This window comes from Ascaphus truei, chromosome 7 (assembly GCF_040206685.1).
Source record: "Ascaphus truei isolate aAscTru1 chromosome 7, aAscTru1.hap1, whole genome shotgun sequence".
NCBI classification, from domain to species: domain Eukaryota; kingdom Metazoa; phylum Chordata; class Amphibia; order Anura; family Ascaphidae; genus Ascaphus; species Ascaphus truei.
This window is the reverse complement of record NC_134489.1, coordinates 61,507,049-61,521,785: the sequence shown is the minus strand read 5'-3', so window position 1 is coordinate 61,521,785 and position 14,737 is coordinate 61,507,049. Positions and strand designations below refer to the sequence as shown.

The 14,737-nt window shown below is 41.1% G+C and overlaps 1 protein-coding gene across 2 annotated transcripts in view; it reads left to right on the top strand.

Annotated features, from left to right (window-relative positions):
* Positions 1-14,737, top strand: part of LOC142499393 (aldehyde oxidase 2-like) — a 72,230-nt gene that overhangs the window by 34,502 nt on the left and 22,991 nt on the right. For both annotated transcript variants that reach the window (XM_075608690.1, XM_075608689.1), the window contains exons 10-16: positions 1,131-1,211; positions 1,425-1,594; positions 2,358-2,463; positions 7,408-7,530; positions 8,018-8,114; positions 9,173-9,297; positions 11,195-11,328. In XM_075608690.1, the coding sequence (XP_075464805.1) occupies positions 1,131-1,211; positions 1,425-1,594; positions 2,358-2,463; positions 7,408-7,530; positions 8,018-8,114; positions 9,173-9,297; positions 11,195-11,328 (836 nt within the window). The remainder of the gene's footprint in view (positions 1-1,130; positions 1,212-1,424; positions 1,595-2,357; positions 2,464-7,407; positions 7,531-8,017; positions 8,115-9,172; positions 9,298-11,194; positions 11,329-14,737) is intronic.

Here is a 14,737-nt window from a genome sequence, read left to right as displayed (position 1 = left end):
TTATTATTGCAAATCTCAAGTCTTCTATATTACAGTGCATCTAATAATTCCTCCCTTCCTCCTCCAATAACCACCAAATAACAAGCTGGCACACATGGTGCAATGAAACATAAAACTACTGTACCTTCAAACATGATTGCATAGGGCCATATTTACTAAGGAGAGCTAAGTCGTAATGAAACTTACAGCCTATTTACTTAAAGCATTAGGTTTTACAAGATACAAAAAAATAAAAATAGATACCAATTGGCAAAAGACAAAAACTAGACAAATATAGTTGGGTGCTTATCCTCAGACAGTGTCACCATATTGTATGAGCAGGAACAATAGAGAAAAAAGGAGGGTAAGAGCACATTTATATGCATTTAACACAAATCATGTATCATATCTTGGCAATTTATTGGGGGTACATGTTGACAGTGGTACAAGGTTTCAGGCCACGAAGGGCCATACGTCACGGAACATGTACTCCCCAAAAATGGCTAAGGTATGATTAAGTATGAAAGTTCTACATGGTTTGTGGGATTTTGCAACATTAAATGCATACAGGTGTGCTGCCTACCTTCCCTTTCCTATTATTCTTGGTCTTAGGGCTTAACACCACTTGGTAAATATGGTTCTTTGGGGCACATTCATCAAGCGCTAGTTCAGGTTATCACACCCGTGTTAACTCCCATTAACTTCAAAGGTAGTTAACGCTGTAATGGGTGTGATATCCCATACTGGCACTTGATTAATATCCCCCTTAGTGTTTGAAATGTCTCACTAAGCATCAATTTTATGGCACCCATAAAAAGGTCCTTTGTCTCCCTTTATATACAGCCCTCTGTTGCATATAAAACCATCTCTCATTCAGCTGTATAAAATTCCAGCCATAACTCTTCATGGGGAGTCATAAGAAATTCTTTAAAGCCTACAATCTTTCTTTGATCCTCTATTTGTGTTCCTGCTCATGCGGTCACATGCTAACATTATCATTTCATATTCAAATCTTAGCAAGATCAAGAAATTAAAACTGTGTAGTCATAGTGAAAACCCGCGGGAGATGCTGTGCTGAGGATTACGGGGTTTCATTTGGTAACACTATTGGAAATGTTATTTCTATTCTGATGCCCTTCTCCTCTGTTTAGGACAATCATTATACAACAACATACAGCACCCACAATAAGAAGAACTCCATGGGAGACTCAAATGGCTTTCATATGTACCAGGTCAGTGTGGATGTATTTCACAGACTTAGTAAACGGTAATTTGATATTATGTTGGTACTTGGACAATGACTTCATGGGATACAATAATTGAAACTTAGCCAAGTTCCGAAGTAGCTGCACTGATGTGAAGACATACTTTTGAGGATGTGAATGAATGGGAGATTCCTTCAGCTTTGATGTTATTTTGCTTGATACATTTTTTTATCTCTTCAGGATGGAGATCGGAGTCACCCATGGGAAGACACCAATGGCAATCAAAATGTGCGCCAGTCACACGTGTTGCAAACCATTGTGGAGGAGGAGAATGATGATGAGACGTCAGCCGTTGACGGAGAGCTGTTCCTGGCATTAGTAACCAGCAACAAACCTCATGCGAAAATCATGTTAGTGAATCAGTCAGGGATGGGATACTAATAAGGATTATCTGTCCTGCTTTGTTGCTTTCTTCATTGACACTAAAGCAGGTTCCTCATACACAGTTTCTCACTGTGGTGGAAGGGGCTTTAAAAGTGATTAGGGACGAAGCTCATTGCCCAGTAATTTAGAATGATACTGTATACGCACCATTTATGTTGTAAAAATCGGCCTAGTTAAGTAAATCCCTCTTTCTTTGACAATGAAATTAAATTGTAATATTGTACATGTTAAAATAATGGTACTGTGGGTGTGAAAATACAAAAGTAATGGTACTCCTTACCCTCTGGTATAATTATAAAGCAACAATGAAGCACTCAAAATACAATAGTGTCTAAACTAAATAAACTAATATGAGAATGATGCTGCTTGAAAAAAGAACTGTTCCCAGTTCTTGTTGAAGATGTATCCAGGAGAATCAGCGCACCTCAAAGTAACAAAGAGGAAAGAAAAAAAGAAAGAAAAGCAAAATAGTGAAGCATGTTCACACAAATCTTAAAAGATTAGCTGGTGAGGTATGCACTTACATGTAAGTGCCTGAACTCAGGCACCGAAAGGTTTCTTTTTACTCCATCCATCTAAAGACGCGATTTCAGCACTTTTGAGAACCTGTTATCTCCTATAGTCTTGCTTGGTGAACCCATTGGATTAATACTGTAGCATTGTCAAGTTAGCTGAACTTGTTCACAATCTTAATATAACACACCTTATTATACTTTGTTTCCTTCTCAGATCCATACATACAGCAGAGGCGTTTAAAGTCCCTGGAGTATTTGATGTGATAACATCTGGAGATGTTCCAGGGACCAATGAATCTGATTTGTTTGCTGAACACGAGGTATGCTTGAAAAACCTGCACCTTTCCACCACAATATACGTCACTTTTCCTAGTACAACTATCGTAAAGAATACAGATGGGTCTGGCTTCATTGTTCCCCCTTGGCGGGACATATTCTGCACTAATATTGCAATGGAATCCTATGGAAACTGTGGAATATTCTCGTTATAACAGAATATTTTGTGTTATACTGTATGGGCAAAAATGACGCCTGCTACATCTATATGTTTTAATATTGCACTTGGAAAATGGTATTCTATCTGTTTGCTACTTTCTACTTTCATTAAATGTTTTTACAGTGACTTTTCTTTGTATGTAATATTTAGTTTTGGGGATGTAAGAGATGTGTGCAGAGGTACATTTAATGGAGACCAATTAGGGTGAAATGAAATCCTGGTTTTATTGAGCCTATTCCTTTAACAAGGCAAAACATACAAAAAGAAAGACAATAAAAGCCTACTCCACTTTGGAGATTAACTAAACATTTACTCCTGCCCTTTCTAACTGGGTGGCTAGCTAAGCTTCTTACCACCCCAAACATGTATATATACAACCGTCCAACAAAAAAGTCTCTTATCTGTTTCTGTTGCTGATGGGGAAGGCCTCTCTGCTTTCCTGGGTCAGCACCCTTTTGTGCTATGGAGTATCTCTCTGCTCAGACCTCTTTCTCCTCTGTCAGCACTCATGTGTGCTAAGGAAAACTCTGTGTCCAGGCATAGAGGTCTGGTCCCCTCGTGTATTGCTGTCAGCACACAGTCCTCCTGTGTGCTTCAAGACACTCTCCTCATGTAAGCACTGTGGTGTGCTAAGGAAAATCTCCCCTCTGTTTCTCACATGAGGCTTTTTCTCAGAGTTCTTATTAGCCAGGGGGAGTCTGGTTAATTGCCTGGCTGCAATTAATCAGCTTCCTGCTGGATTTAGAGGCAGTTTTTCTTAAACAGGGATAAGTCCCTGTTACAGGGGAATATAAAATGGCTGACATTTTCTCTATTGAAAATATTATTTTTAATTCAGTACATATTACATGCATTCAAAGAAAATATATTTAAAAAATAAATAAAATATATACATTTATATCCTCTCAAATTGTTATCTTACTGTCCCAAAGTGTCAGTAAGGTGGCAATGGGAATTCAAGAAGATACAGTATATAGTGACACTTGGGCTGGTAAGATTAACCATACTTTCTTAAAGCTTGAACAATATAACCGGTTAAAGTGGGAAAGGTACTTGTCAATGTGATGGTAGAGATCCAGAGACCAGCATATTAAAGGTTACGCCTAGTTTCTGGCCGTCTGATGGATGTACAGGAACACCAAGTATATCCACCTTCCTGTGGCTTATGTAGTCTGGATTTTGTAGGTTAATCCATGTAATGTGCTGGGAGACTTTATTGTATATAGACTGTGTGTCGTATTCTCTTGGTTCTTGGGCATGCTAGGCTAATAATCCGATTACCCAGTCTACATGCCCAGGAACTTGGGCTGGTTCCACGGGGAGACCTCACAACCTAGGGGACGTAGGTCCGAAGAGCGGAGGCTTTGTCTCCTCCAGAGATAGCAAGCCAGCACTGAGAGCAAGGGGGAGGTAGGCGCTGCTCTCATTGGTCAGTTTGTAATTCTCACACTCCTTGCATCGGCCTCCTCGTTACACCCCCATCCCGGGTTGGTCAAAACCGGATGAGCCCTCAAGCTGTGACTGGCTGCCTTTCCAGCATCTGCGCCGGGATTGGTTGCTGCCATGATTTCCTATTGAGACCAGGAACCTAGAAAATCAGAGACTGATCTGAGTACCAGAGATCTCTCCTGGTCTGGCGTGCAGATAGACTAAGCAGTGGACTCTGAGGACATACCAGAGACACACGAAGTCTTGGTTGCTTGTACTCCGAATGGGAGATTTGAACTTGCCTAGCTCCAACTTGCATCCAGTGCAACCGGGATCCTGTGGACTTGATACAGAAGTGGAAGCTGCTCCAGGAAAGTAATTTTGGTGGCACCGGACACATAAGCGATTGGGATTTCCTCTGTATTGCGTGGGGTTTTGTGAGTGTAGCTCTATTGGAACTTTGTGCTGCATCTGTTAGCTCCAGACAAAATAAACACCCGTTTATTTGATCTCTTTGTCCTGACTGGTCCTTGATCCCAGGAAAGAGTCCTGGGCTCCCATGACAGTCAACATGCAAGTGAGTCCGGCATAGCAAATAAGACCTTAACCCCCCAATATGAAAAATACCAAAGAGCAATGGCCCTCATTCTCCAGAGGTCAGATTGTTCCTGAACATGACAGCATTCAGGAAGAAGAGAGGCAGATGGTGCTAAGAATACCTGGAGTTTAAACACAAGCGGTCGTTCCAACTTCAGTAGGGCTACCTACAACTGTCAGACTCTCTCCAGTGAAGCAGCACTATAAGAACTGGAAGACATGCTTGGAATGATTAAATCGGATATTCTTGACCTTTGTAAAGTAAGAAGAAAAGATGATGGCCCCATTGCTCAAAAGCAGACATGTTTTATATTACAGATGCACAGAAAATGGATGTAGGAGTAGGCTTCATCGTTAACAAGAGATGGAGAAACAACATCGTGGAGTATGAACGCTCATTGGAAAGAGCAGCCAGAATCGTCATTCAGCTGACAAAGAGATACAGGCTTCAAATAATCCAGGTGTATGCCCCAACATCAAGTTACATAGACAATGAAGTGGAAGACTTCTACCATGAAATCAACAAACTTACCAACAAAAGAAATTGTCATCTCAAGATCACTATGCAAAGATTGGTGCCCATCAAAAAGAAGAAGTATCAGTTGGTACGTGTGGTTACTGCAACAGGAATGAATGTGGAGAGAGATTGGTAGAATTTTCAGAATGTGAAAACTTCCACATCACTAATGAATTCTTCAAGAAGAATCAAAGTAGAAAATGGACATGGAGTGGACCCAATGGAATAAAGAATGATATTGACTATATCCTAAATAACAAGGAACACGTGGTTGAAAACTGCACAATCCGTTTTGACAGGATTGATCACCTATTGGTTTGCTGCAAATAACGCTAACAAAAAAACAGGAAATTATCAGATGAGAGAAAGCCGTTACTGAGAAAATAAGAAATTAAGCAATCTCAAGATCTAGGAACAAGAATTGGATATGAAAAGCTGTGCAAGACAATCTGCAAGCGTATAACTGAAGATGTAGGAAAATGTTAATGTGTAAAAGTTTAACAAAGATGAGGCAGTGATTTATGGTTGAGAAGAAGCAATTCATCACACTCAAATAAAACGATAGATAAAATAATATACAAAGCACTTGTCATAAAAAAGCTTGCGGACTTCTACATGAAATTGTTCGATAATACAAATAACACAGGGTATAATCCAGCAGAGGAAAAGTGAGAAGAACCATAGATCCTTCCAGAAGAAGAAGCAAAGGCTATAAAATCCATGAAGAATGGGAAGGCCCCGAGGGAAGATGGATTTACAACTGAAATCTTAAAAGATGCTGAGGAAGAAGTAGAAAAAATCCTGGCAAACCTGTACATGTGGACCCAAGTGATTTAGAACGGCGCTTTAGACACAAAATACAAGTGTTAAATAAGTGAATAATATAATAAAATAAGTGTAAGGTGAATACAAACAAAAATCTCAACCTCCAGAGGGAAGCTGACTGGGATCAGCGAAATGCGTAGAGCTAAGCCTGCAAGTGAGAGCTGCCGATTCCTGAGAAGTGAGGATCTGTTGCTGTATACCTGCCCCTTTCTCCGAGTATCCGGAAGCATCTGGGACACCGGCTGATGTGACGTAGAATGCCATCCGAAGTGATGTACCAGCGGGCGAAGCACGGAACAGATGTGATACTACTTACCCTCCACTGCGTCATTTCATCTTACAGCTCACCGTATAATATGATGTGCCTTTATTGAATGTACACCATGTGAGTACATTTGCTGCTGCTTTTATTAGTTTTTTTATAAATCGTTTATTGGTCTGCACTAGGAGTCCTCTCTGTTTTTTCTCCCTGAGATTTACCACGATCCACTTATCTGCTGGATTTAGCTGTCAGACGGTCTTCTGCCAGTGCTGGTTTATATCCCACTTCTTGTAAGTAGGTCCTTCGTAAGAGCCAAGATCTATCCTTTTATTTTACACTGCTATGGCTGTATTGCGCTAGATTTTTCTCTTTTATATTTTGGGGTGTTCCAGACATATGCTCACTTCAATCCTTGGACGCATAAACCTGTACATGTACAAGCTGCTTTCAATCGGTTGAAACAGACCCCAAACTTTGTCCAGCCTAGTTACTATGCAGGATTTCACAGTTGATACAACACAATGGACCATATCCAAGTTGTTCAAGAAGGGATTTCCTGAAGTACCAACTACGATCTACCACTCAGTTTAGGATTTGTAGATTACAAAAAGCATTTGATTCTGTCTGCACTTCAGTGGTTTCAAAGGCATTAGGGGGAAAAAGTGACGAAGAAGCGTATGTTGATACAATTAAGAGCATTTAGGAGAATGCCGCGTCAACCATTAGATTACCTGAAGATACAAGCAAGATAAAGGAGAGCGGCAGGGAGACACCATGTTATCAAAGCTTTCCACAGCAACACGAAGAATTGTTCAAGGCATTGAATTGGGAAGAGAAAGGAATCAAAATCAATGGTGAGTACGTGGGGAGGCCTTTATTCAGCAGTGATTTGACAAGGGCTGAGGATGATGCTATATGAAATAAAATAAAAAAATAATGCAAACTGACTGTTGAATATTTATCATTTTTGTGTATGTGTACTAACATTTTCTGGCAGGGTCTATTTCTAAAACTATTAGCCATATATACTAAGCAGTGCTAAGTAATAAGTCTTCTTATAGCTCCATTCACTTTAATGGACCATAAGGTTAGTAAATATGGCCTCTTCTTCTACAAGGTATATCTGTGCTCTTTTGCAGGTACATTACATCGGGCAGGTGATTTGTGCTGTGGTAGCTGACACGCAGGTTCATGCTAATCTAGGAGCATCAAGAATACAAATAAATTACGATAACCTGGAGCCTGTTCTACTGTCCATTCAGGTGAATAGTCATTGTATGATTATTATTCTGTCTGTGCTCTAGTATTGTAGCTGTGATTGTCCTGGAGAAGTGTGGATTGGTGTAAACTTTGATCAACACGAGTTTTTTCTGAGATTAAATTACATGTCTTTTCTTCAGTTGTACAAAGTTTTCCAAACATCATAGGTCTCTTCGTGTTTACAGAGCTTTCCAAATGTCACTAATCTCTTCATATGTATGGAACTTTCAAGCTTCCCTGGACTCTTTTTTACATGTACAGTACTTTCCAAACCTCACAGACCTCTTCTTGATGTGTATGGAGCTTTCCAAACCTCACAAACCTTCATGTGCACCAAACTATTAAAATCGATCAGGACTTGTCTTCACAAGTACAAAGCTTCCCAATCCTCACAGGTCTCTTCTTCCTGTGTACAGAGCTTTCCAAACCTCACAAGTATCTTCATCGTGTGTACTATTTTCACGATTGTGCTCTCACTTCCCTCTTTAGGATTCCATTAAACACAATTCATTCTTCGAACCAATAAGAAAACTGGAGCAAGGAAATATCGAGGAAGCTTTCAAAAGCGCTGACCACACTCTGGAAGGTAAATAGAAGTTGTTGTTGATCCACACTATTGGAAGGAGAGCTTGTTTACCAGATTATGCTTTCCTGCAACCAAGCACAGTGCTATTACTTTTATTAGTTAATTGGATGATATGTTTGTTGGATTACAAACCAAATGGAAAACAAATACAATAGCAATAAACTAAAATATAATATACAACTATAATGTGTGTGTGTGTATATATATATATATATAAACAATAATTACCAGAGGAGCATCCGATAATGAGAAACAGCACACTGTAGGTTGCAATCAAAGCAAAGTCTATTGAAAACAGGAGAGGCATTGCAACCAACGTTTCGGTCACCGTAACGGGACCTTCATCAGGGTCATAAATATATATATATATATACAGTATATATATAAAAGAGAGGGGCAGGTAATCTAATATCCAAATGGAGATCGTTATTACTCAACATTTTGGCCCCAACTGGAGGCTTTCTCAAGAGCAAGGCTCCATTTGGGGCTGAAATGTCAAGTAATTAAGATCACCATTTTGCATATTGGATTACCTGTCCCTCTCTTTTATATATGTATACACTCTGCATGAGAACATTAACATTTGAAGTGAGTGCCCTGTTTTTTGACAAGAGAGAGAGAATGTATATAACACGTCTGTAAAATATTTTTTACTTTATCCAATATGGATGATCCTAGTCTACAGCGAGGATGAATAATATCTTATTGAATGGAATATCTGCAGAACTCTGCTTGCAAACTAAAAAGTTTTCTTCCATAGATTAAAGATGTTATAATATAATAATTACAATATAATAATTCAGCATATGAACCAGCAATTGAATTTCAGTAACACTTCAATGTCACTGCTCCATCATGTTTTTGCTTGAGCAGTACACTCTCGTTGTTAGATCATAAGGTATAAGGATTAACTTAACATGCTGTATGGCTGGAGTGGCCAACTCCAGTCCTCAAGGGCCACCAATTGTGGCCTAGATCCTAGAAGACTGGAGTTGGCCACCCCTGTTCTATGGTATATTTGGGAGTGCTGCCTTTCTTTCTACTTTTCAAAAGAACAGGTGAGGACCATATGGGAGGACAGGACGATTTAGAGCTGGGAACACAGAGCATGCGGGTGATACCAAGAGGAGAGGATAATGAGATGGAGGTGGAAGTATCAACACAGGATCCAGCATCTGTGCGGGTAAATGCAATACCCCGATTATATTAATTACACGAGCTTGTATCCATGCCTCTTGCTATTGTTTGAGTATCTGACTCCGGATCATGCAGATGCAACCTGTCTAGGTTTGTATTTTGTGATGGGTGATTTATAAAGCCCAAACTGTTTGAAGCCATCATTGAAGCCTCCATTATATTAACCTCCTATTGTGTCTCTCTGACCTTCAGTGAACAGCACAAGGGCTATTATGACATTCACTTCATGTCGGGCCTTCATTGCTTGTTTCGAGGGGTGATGATGACGGAGGCTACCTGGAAGCCACAGATGTAACCGGGACGGACCAGAAAGTCATTATTCTCTTTTATTCCTGAGGTTGAAAGGCAGGTTGGCAGAATGGGGTCTATTTACTAAATTCTCCTGACTGCAAAAACGTATTTATCAGATTAAAAGAATCCTATTGAAATCCATGATATCAATTAATGAACCTATGATACATCTGGTACATTTATTTGACACTGGGTTTCCTGTGGTTTGCAGTTGGGAGTAATTAGTAAATAGATCTGCTATGTAGTCACCCAGTGCCACAAACATTCAGGAATAATACAGCTCCAAGTCCCAATTTGGCATATACCGGTATATATTTTTTTGTGATCTTTAGCATTAGCATTGCACTTTTATGGCAGTGATGGTGTATGCTGCAGGGAGTGAGTGATACTGTGTGCTGCAGGGAGTGAGTGATACTGTGTGCTGCAGGGAGTGAGTGATCCTGTGTGCTGCATGGAGTGAGTGATACTGTGTGCTGCATGGGAATTAGTGATGCTGTATGCTGTAGGGCAGTGAGTGATGCTGTGAGCTGCAGGGCAGTGAGTGATTCTGTGTGCTGCAGGGGAGTGAGTGATTCTGTGTGCTGCAGGGGAGTGAGTGATTCTGTGTGCTGCAGGGGAGTGAGTGATTCTGTGTGCTGCAGGGCAGTGAGTGATTCTGTGTGCTGCAGGGGAGTGAGTGATTCTGTGTGCTGCAGGGGAGTGAGTGATTCTGTGTGCTGCAGGGGAGTGAGTGATTCTGTGTGCTGCAGGGGAGTGAGTGATTCTGTGTGCTGCAGGGGAGTGAGTGATTCTGTGTGCTGCAGGGGAGTGAGTGATTCTGTGTGCTGCAGGGGAGTGAGTGATGCTCTGGGCTACAGGGCAGTGAGTGATTTTGTGTGCTGCAGGGGAGTGAGTGATTCTGTGTGCTGCAGGGGAGTGAGTGATGCTCTGGGCTACAGGGCAGTGAGTGATTCTGTGTGCTTCATTGGAGCGAATTATGCTGTGCGCTGCAGCAAGTAATGCTGTTCTATACTGTTGTAATGTCTTAGATTTTGCAAGAGCTGAGCAGGTGTTCATGGTACCTTCTGAGGAGCTGCCAGCGCTCGGTTTTGCGGAGGACAGTTGGGATTGGAAATTGTAGTGTCAGTTGAAGGGGGAGGTAGACAGGGGACTCAGATAGAAGGAGAGGTATAAATTGACATGACTTGAATTGACATGAATGTAAGGAGATGTAAATACATTGCTTAAAGTCCCAAGTTGTGCTGAGTTTTCCTCCTCCCTCTCCTTGGTAATTATGGTGTTGGTGTCCTGCCTGTTATTTGGTGAATAATTAGATAGATTGTGGAACCGTAAAAGGGGACATTGCACTGCACTCACCCAGAAACTCCCAGTACTCGCCACTGTTGGAGCCAAGATTCTAGGCTTGATGGACCCCTTGCCCTGTCATTGTATTTCTGAGTTCTTATACAATGTCACTGAATATGTTCTGACATTTTAATACACATTGATGGAAATGTTGCAGATCTAAATAACACTGCAGGAATTAACTGGACATCTCCTGCAAAACTCCCCTTTTCCTATGGTTCACTTAGTGCTCTTCTCTGACCCCGCAGGCCGCAGTGGCATCAGCCTTAAACGTCCCTTCTGATTTCATCCTGTGCCACGGGGAGCGAGGAGGAGCAGATTTAAGGGGTCAGTGTCCTAACGCTGCTTCTCTAGCTGCTGTCGCAGCGGTGGCTGCTCACAAGTAAGAGTCCGCAGGCTAATACATTTTATTATGTTTATAATTATATACGTTTTATCATCTTATGGAAATAGTAAAAAGCATGTTTGCAAATGTCATATTAATTTTTTATTATTTCAAAGGAACAATCCATGCCGTTTTAATTGTTTCCATTTTTTAACACAGGTTTGAAGCAGGGGGGGTTCGGAGCCCCATTAATTTCAGCTCTGGGGACCCTCTGCTTCTGGAGATACTTACCTCCGTAGGGGATGCCGGTAGCCGCTCCGGCTGAGCTAGCTGGATTTTAAAGTTTTAAGCTACCGCATCACGCGGGCCAATAGGAAGCCGCACCGGATGATGTCACGGCTTCCTATTGGCCCGCAGGGCGGAGGAGCTTTGAAACTCCACCATTACATGAACCATGGAAGCCGAACTGAGTGGCATATTCTGCAGCGCGGTACAATGGGGGGTACAGAGATTACATAAACAGAGTTACATACAACTACAAATAAGGACAAACTCGCACAAACAGATACAGCGAGGTAATGAGGGCCCTGCACGTGAGCACTTACAATATAAAGGGAATGAGGGACAATGTTACATAGGTCAATACATATTTGCGATACCAATTTTTTTTCTCTCGAACTTATACCTGGTCTTGATCTAATATCTCGACCATTTAACTCAAAACCTTGTTTCATAGCTTGCTTGTGACTGCCGTCTTTTCTTTTGAATATCGTATTTGTATTTGACTTAGACATTCACACTTTTAAGGAAAGTTTGGTGCCCTTTAGCATGCGACCTTGGGGCTCCTCACCACTCTCCTGGAACCTGTCTACTCCCAACTGCTGCTACTTCGTTACTTCCTGTAGGAGGCACGCTGGATTTCCAATTGGCATGTGGCATTACTGGGCTGGTTGAGTCTCCGCTTCGCTGGATAGCATATGCTCAGGTTAATTGAACAATTAGGCCAATTGTTCTATAAAAAGACTCATATCCTGATGATCATATTCTCCCTGATGGAGTGACATGGTCACAAAATGTGTATGATTGGAACGTTGCAAAGTTCAATCATACACATTTCATGACAGTGTCACTCCATCAGGGAGAATTTGATCATCAGGCTATGAATCTTTTATAGTCCAAACAATTGGCCTAATTGTTTAATTAACCCAAGCATATGTTACTAATAATTGAACAGCTGTTACATACAAATAATTCTTACATAAGAGATCTTAGACCACAAGTTTACCCCACAAAACATGAGCAGATTATCTACTATCCATATACCTCTACAAAATATATATGTAATCCATGTAATTACATAATCCATGTAATAATGGATTTTTAAGACAAACGGTGGCATAGAGCATATAATTTTGCATGTCATTTCCCAGAATCCCTTGCTGCAGTGGAAGCACTGTATGCTACAGCAGGTGATAATGGCGAAAAGTAGGGTTGCAGACCTGTCTAAAACGTAAATAGAGGAGAAAGGCTGCACTGCAAAATAAAGGGCTGGAGGCAAAAAGTAGGAAAAAATATAAAAATTCTTTAATTAAGATGCATGATCGCCTAAGCTAAAGGTGAACAGAAAGAAAAAAGGTTTCCCTAACGCGTTTCACGCCTTAGTGGCGCTTTATCCCTATGATAAAGCGCCACTAAGGCGTGAAACGCGTTAGGGAAACCTTTTTTCTTTCTGTTCACCTTTAGCTTAGGCTATCATGCATCTTAATTAAAGCATTTTTATATTTTTTCCTACTTTTTGCCTCCAGCCCTTTATTTTGCAGTGCGCAGACTTTCTCCTCTATTTTTGTTTCACTTGCTTGTTGGATCGACGCACACCATTCCTGGGTTCTTATGGACACTCACAAGGAGATTTCATGTGAGTTAACTCATTCTCCTTGCCCTTCTTGTATTGATATTGTGTTTTTTTGATGTTATCATAGGGCTCCAAACCTTTAGACCTGGGGGTTCTCCTAATTTGGTTTATGGGGTGGGTCTACCCATATGTGGGCTCACCTTCCGTATTTCTTACTTAGATACCCCATTATTCTATATATAGGTCTACTATTGTTAGGTTTTATAGTGAGCCATGATCTCCTCAAATGCACAGTTATTGGGGGTTAAGATTATATGTCCTACCCAGTAGCTATATTGCTACCATCTACACCGGATTTTTGTAGCACCCATTGGGAGATTCATTTCTCTTTTTTTTTGCTGTGTAAAACGTAAATTGCTCACAAGTAATATTTTTATATGCTATACAGTGGAGGGTTTTTAAGTCACCTTTTCACCCACCATACCCTAAATATTATAAGTATGTATGTCTTTATTTATATAGCGCCATTAATGTACATAGCGCTTCACAGTAGTAATACACGTGACAAACATATAAATAACAAATAATACAAATAACAGATCCATGGGAATAAGTGCTTCAGACATAAAAGTAATATTTAGGAAAAGGAGTCCCTGCCCCGAATAGCTTACAATCTAATTGGTAGGAGGAACATACAGATACAGTTGGAGGGCATACTGGTAAGTGCGTCTGCAGGGGGCCAAGCTTTAAGTACGGAACTACTCATATGCTTCATTAAGCAGGTGTGTTTTAAGGTGGGTCTTAAAGGTGGATAGAGAGGGTGCTAGTTGGGTATTGAGTGGAAGGGCATTCCAGAGGTGTGGGGCAGTCAGTGAAAAAGGTTTAAGGTGGGAGAGGGCTTTAGATATAAAGGGGGTAGAGAGAAGACATCCTGAGTGGAACGCAAGAGTCGGGATGGTGCATAGCGAGAAATTAGGGCTGGGATGTAAGGAGGGGCAAAAGAGTGTAAAGCTTTAAAAGTGAGGAGGAGAATTGAATGTGTGCTACAGGATTTGATCGGAAGCCAGGAGAGGGATTTCAGGAGGGGAGATGCTGAGACAGATCTAGGAAAGAGTAGAGTGATTTTGGCATCAGCGTTTAGGATAGATTGTAGGGGAGACAGGTGAGAGGCAGGAAGGCCGGACAGCAGGAGGTTACAGTAATCGAGACGGGAGAGAATGAGGGCCTGAGTCAGAGTTTTAGCAGTCGAGCAACAGAGGAAAGGGTGTATCTTTATGATATTGTGGAGGAAAAAGCGACAGGTTTTAGATACGTTTTGAATGTGAGAGGAGAATGTGAGAGAGGAGTCGAGTGTGACCACTGGGCAGCGTGCTTGGGCTACTGGGTTAATGTGGAAGGAGGTAATGGGGCCAGGTTTGGGAGGAAGTATGCGGAGCTCTGTTTTTGCCATGTTAAGTTTAAATCGGCGGAGGGCCATCCAGAATGATATAGCAGAGAGACTGAGTGTGTGCATATAATTTTCCAGATGGTCTTAACAAAATACAGCTCACTGAGCAGATTCCCACGCAGGATTGTAATTAGCCAATGTATATTTGCTCCTTTTACTTCTGCAGC